Below are 6,000 nucleotides of genomic sequence, written 5' to 3' on the forward strand. Positions count from 1 at the left end.
TCTCTGTGGTCTCTTAGTCTCTTAGTCTCTACATTTTGGCCAGTTGTGGCTTTCTGTGTTCATCGCCCTCTGTTGTGTGAGAAAACTTCACTGGTGAGAGTTGAGAGATGCATCACACTCTGTTGTATGAGAAGGCTTTGTCGGTGAGAGTTGAGGAATGTATTAGTATTCTCTCTACCCAGTGTTTGGCTATGTTCCATGAGCCTCAGGTGTAGAGGTTCCATTGCAGATGTGTCACTTAGGGCTGGCCATCTCACAGACACTTATTCTCTGTGTGTGACCAGTTGTGGAACTCTGTAATAGTCTCCAACTGTTGCAAAAAGAAACCTCAGAAATTATTTCCAGTGCTATGTGTTGAAGTAAAAACTCCATGCCTTGTTTGCCATCTATGTTCTCAGAAGACTGTTTGGGAGGGTATTTTGCTGCCATTTGTATTTCAAGTCCTTTGATGGGTCCACAAGAAATTGGGAAAGAATGGTATGTATCATCGTATTTGTAATTCATTCAGCTCTACTCTTATACTCTCCTGATTATTCTGTGCTTGCCTTTTAGGTCAGTGGAAGATCTTCACTGAAGGAGAAGCTCAGATCAGCCAGATGTGTTCAAGTCGAGTGTGCAGAACAGAGTTGGAAGATTTGGTCCAGGTGTTGTACCTGGAGCGATCTGAAAAGGGCCACTGTTAGGCAAAACAGACAGGATTGGATAGTGTCAATCAAGGAAACTCAAGCTGCAGCTGGACTGCCAGCTTACTTTGCTTAAGTCAACAGTGTTCTAAACCCCAAACTCAAATGCAATCTATTACTCATGCCAGGCACTGCATACCTTATAGCATACCATGCAGTGGTGTGCCAGCCCTCGAAAGAGACTAGAATCCCCTTGAATAATTTGTGGGAGAAGAAGGGATAGAACACCCTGGTGCAGCTCAGGTTTCTTTGAAAACCACTTCTATTCCCAGGTTAAAGAGCATGAAAAACCCCAGAGTTTCTATCTAGAAAGTTACTCACATAAAAGAAAACAGAATTACTTAGTTGGAGTTGGGTCATGTAGAGCAAATGTTTGTACGAAATACTCTGAATGTTAGAGTGTCTTTCATTGCTTAAAAAATTAACCCTGTGGCTGGAGATTTACGTTAGTGCTAGAGTACTTGCCTAGCATACACGGGGCCCTGAGTTCCATTCTCAGCACTGCAAAGAAGCCCTCACCATCCATATATATATATACAAGAAACTGCCCTTCTTTCTTCTTTCTTGTTCCCAAGTATGTTGGAGGTTGTTGGTACTCAGGAAAACAAATTTAAAAAATGTAAACAGAAGGCTTGACTTTTGAGTTAGCTCTTGAAGTCACCATCTACAGTGACAGAATGAAAAATAAAGAGGACCATTTTATGGTCTTGTTCACTTTAAAGAGCTAAATACATTTTGCCTAATGATGCTTCCTTCCTTTTGTTCCTAAATCTATAGAGCCTCCATTAGGAAGTTAGTATTTGGAAAAATTGTAAAGAACTGATTTCATACAAGAAAAACAGAATATCTGTGGAAGAATGCAACTAATGAAGGTCAAGGAGAAGATTTTTTTTTTGTTTTCGTATCAACAAAACTCAGCTGTAAACAGATCAATCAGATCAATTCTTACTAATTTCCTTGAGTCCATAGTCATCTAGACAGAAATTTTAGGTTAAATTATTGCATTCTAGAAGCTCCTTATGAGGACCATTTTCCTTCCCTGATTTCAGAAGTTGAGTTTTTACTTTACAAAGAGGCTCAATCCTTATACGCTTCTGAATGTTGACTCCTTGTTTATTTAGGGAGCTCAGAATTCTGACAAGGATCATCATCCTAAACTTTCCTACCATCCTTGTCTTACCTACAAGCATGGATTGTATCAGGTATTCTAGACAAGGCTTCTCATGAAATGTTTATTTGCAGCCTAATGCCACAGCATAAATTATCCTTTCTGAAACCTGTCATTAGAAATCATCTTTGTGGAAAACCTTAAATCCTTCCAAGCAAGGGTCACTGTCCTGCTTTCTGGATCTATCCCTTCTGAGGAGCATGAATGAGCTCCACTGAGTACTGAGACATATTAAAGACCTAGAAATCCCATATTTCCCACACTATAACTGCAGATGAGAGAGCATGTTTTTCCTTAGTAGAATTGACACCAGTTGGAAAAAAAGTGTGAAAGGTCTGGTCTTTATAGGAACCTGGCAGAGAAGAGTCAGTTCCCACAAAAGAGATGTTGAACTTTGGGGCCAGAGTTTCCTGAGGCAAACTTCTTGCCAGATATATTCTCCTCACAAGAGAGGCCTAGGACACAGTGGGCTAAAAAAGCCACAGAACATAACTGTGCCTGTGATAGAGGGCAGGGTTATTCAGTTGCTGCCTCCCTCCCAGAGGAAGCAGTATTTCCATAATGTGGAAATCAGTAGTAACCAGATCCTGAAGCAGAGTGGTGATTCCCCTTCTAGATGATTCACCACAAAGCTTTCCCACCCAGGTATTCTCTGAAATCTTGGCCTTGAGGGAACACCCAGAGAGCTTCCCTAGATAGACTCCTGCCTCTAGGTGCAGGTACACACCTTTTCAAAATTGCTGTGGGAAGCAAGAGCTAGGGAGATGCGCTAAATCAATGTAGAAACTCTCAAGTGTTTCATGTTTGGGTAGGGTGTAGGACATAGTGGAAAGAGGCCAAACTGCCTGTAGTTGGTAGAGAAGAATGGAAAGGGTTCTTTTTGTGTATTTATTTCTATCATAAACACTTGGAACAACAAAGACCATAAGCACCATTTTGCAGTTGTATCTGTTTTCTAGTTAGCTCATATAAACATGTTTGAATAACATAACAGTATTACCCTTTCACTCTCCTCACAGGACATGTGCCAGAATATGGTACTTATTTGTGTAGTCACTGTGTTTCTGGATTTTTAAATTAATAAAATTTTAAGTTTGAAAAGTCATCTATAGACAAGTCACGTGAGTGATTGAGTCACTGGTCAAGACTGCCAATGGACGGGGTAAAAGATGATGAGTAAGCCTGGTGGTTTTGCAGTCAACTGACATCCTTGTCATACTAACACATACAAGTCAGCAGTATGAACTTGGCAGCAAGGCCACCTAGATTCTTAAACCAGCTCTGCAATTTACTGTATTTGTCAATTTTCCCAATAAGAAAATAGAATAATAGGGTTACTACTACTACCCTTTTCCTGAAATCTTCAGTGATGTTTAATTTAGTTGGTACATATAAAGCTATTAGAATCGCGTGTAGTACACAGTGATCCTTCATTAATGACCACAGGTAATCAAGGATGGCAGGACACTGAAAACGATCATTAATTTTTTTAACCTCCCCTTAGAACACTGACTTGGGTTTCAAGGGAACCTCAACTTTGACCTGCTGTCCACAATTTTTTTAGGCAAAATTTGTTTAGGAATCAGGGTAAGGATTTTGACGTACATGTTGACTGTTGGTCCAGACTAAATTCCCTTAGATCCTCAATACCAGCTAAATGTGAGCTACTACAGAAGTCAAAATATGAAAGCACTCTGAGAACTCCAAAACGTCAATTACTGCTGAGATGTAGAATGGTATAACAGAAAATATGTATTGAGGCTGGTAACAAGAGAAAAGTGTTGTGGGGATTACTGGAACAGAGACCTATTTGGGGTGTATTGTAAGAGGTGTGTGGAGGGGTGGAATGAAGAATTAGAAGACAAAAAGCTCAAGAAAAAATACTGGAGTAGATCTCCAACAGATTGAGGAGGAACATGGTAAAGGAAGTCAGTGCAGAAGGGAATGAGGTCAAAGCTACCTAGTCTTACATGTTGGAGCTGTTTGTCCATATCAAAATACAGAGGGAAGAGAGACTACAAATGGGGAAAGGTGAATGATAGTGTGTAATAAAGGAGGTCATCTGTTTTATATAGTAGCCATGAGAAGCTGTGTCCCATTCTCCTTTTCAGGACTCAATTTTTGGTCTGCAACCTAAGTGGAAGTTTGACCTTTGGGAGGCCAACCACTTTCATTATGCTCCACCTAACTGCCATGGATCTTGGTTTTTTTTTGCATTTTTAATTGAATTTTTGAGATTTTCATACAGTATAGTTTAATGGCATTTAGATCCACTCTCCTCTCCACACCTACCCCCACTGACTTTCCACCCAATTTAATGACTCTCAAGGCTCAGGGATCATTGTGGCAGAGGAAGTGGAAAAATTGTAAGAGTCAGAGGGGGTGAATGACCACAAGGAAACAGAGCCTTCCAGACAGCCGGTCATTTACTCATCTGAACTCACAGCAATAATGAAAGCATGCTCAAGTCCTAGCAAGATCTTGTTCCCTTTTACTCACTCAGCTTGTTTTCTTCTGGAATGATAGGTTGTAATCCCAGTAACACCGTTATCTCCAGTGCAAATAAGTCAAACTAGATTATCTGTGCCTCCATCTTGCATTCTTCCTTTTCCCTGATAGCCACATCCAATTTTTTTCCCAGTCCTGTAAGTTTGTGTTCCTAGATGTAGACAATGTCTGTATGCTGTTGCTCTCAATTCCTCTTGCAGAGCTTTTTCCCTCTCCTGTTCCTCTCACCATGATTGCCAGGAAGCACCAATGTTTCTTTCACATGGGCTTATAGGGAAAACCTGCCTGCTCCCTCACATTGCCCATTGTTTTATTCCTTTCTTGCTTGATTCTTGAAAAGGCTCAGAATAAACCACTCAAAACTGTGCTACTGTAGCATAAGGTTTGTTTTGAGTTAAAGGCAATTGAGAAGAACTCTCCACACTACCCATAACTGCCAAGAAAGAGAACATAAGTATTCCTTTGAGCCGGGTGTCCCCTTGTCCATTCCAAGGAGAGAAGAGTGACTCATCCTTGAGAGTGGGAAGTCAACACTACAATGAATTTGCATTAACAGACAATCCTTACCTAACTAGTCATTAGCTTTCATTCATTCCCCCCTGTGAATCATTTCCTAGTTACATTACCACAATTTGCCATCCATTTAAGTTCAAACTCTCATTCCCTTGCTAAAATGGTATATAAGCCCCTGAGACTCACCATATTTTTGCATTTCACTTCCTTTCTCTGAACTACTTTGCTTACAAATATTAATAAAACTCACCACTACAAATATACCTGTGTCTTGTTAATTTAATTCATAAGTCCACAGTCACTATAGCTAAGAAGGCAGAGGAAAAGTGTTTCCTCTTGAAAAGCTTTCTCTGTGACAGGCATTGGTACAAAAAAATGCCCATCCTCTACCTACATATCCAAAAATATCTCAACAGTCACCACTGCTGCCAAATGGGCTATTGCTGGTGGGGCTTCTTCTGCTAGCCTTCGGTCACCACCACACAGGTGGCCCTCAGAATCTTCCCCAGCTGCACCATATCCCCTGCACAAATGAAGAAAAAGTCCTCCATATTCCTCACCTGTGATGTTCTTTATCACTTTACATTAAAGCAGCCAGTTTGTGAGTATGTAGTATTATGTACACCAGCATGGATCTTCTGGTGCCCTACAGTATCACAGAGACTTTCATGGAAAAAAAATGTGTTCCACTGTCAGTCAGTTCTTTTGTCAGGCCTCATTCGCCAGTATGTGCTGAGTACAAGCATCCAAAACACAAAAACAGTAGTCCTCCATGTTCCTCTCCCCTTTGGGGCACACATACTGCTTCTGTTTCCTACAAAACCCACATTCAAATTGATTTCAAGAGTCCACCCCAACAAATGTCACAAACATGGGCAGACACAGTTTAAGCCTCTAAATGATATAGGGGTTTCTTGAATTCAGGACACCACCCACAACACACATTTCCCCAAATAGTTCATACACATGTGAAATTTTGTGCCTTTCTATATGCTCTTCCCATCACTAGAATATTCTTCCATTGCCTTTGTGTGACGTACTCCTACTCGTCCTTCAAGACTCCAATACAATCATCTCCACTTCTGGGGAGCCTTACCTGATTCTGTTCTTGTTTTCCACTATTTCTCC

At 40.7% G+C, this 6,000-nt stretch overlaps 1 protein-coding gene across 12 annotated transcripts in view; it reads left to right on the forward strand.

Moving 5' to 3' along the window:
• Positions 1–1,214, forward strand: part of Chrdl1 (chordin like 1) — a 115,945-nt gene extending 114,731 nt beyond the window's left edge. For 10 of the 12 annotated variants that reach the window (XM_029556048.1, XM_017803147.2, XM_029556050.1 and 7 more), the window contains one exon: positions 553–1,214. In XM_029556048.1, coding sequence (XP_029411908.1) covers positions 553–683 — 131 coding nt within the window. In that variant the 3' untranslated portion in view covers positions 684–1,214. The remainder of the gene's footprint in view (positions 1–552) is intronic. The other 2 variants (XM_008852950.1, XM_017803145.2) reach the window with 1 other exon arrangement.
• Positions 1,215–6,000: the final 4,786 nt, after the last annotated feature.

Source organism: Nannospalax galili, unplaced genomic scaffold (genome assembly GCF_000622305.1).
Source record: "Nannospalax galili isolate Female #2095 unplaced genomic scaffold, S.galili_v1.0 scaffold25, whole genome shotgun sequence".
Lineage (NCBI taxonomy): Eukaryota > Metazoa > Chordata > Mammalia > Rodentia > Spalacidae > Nannospalax > Nannospalax galili.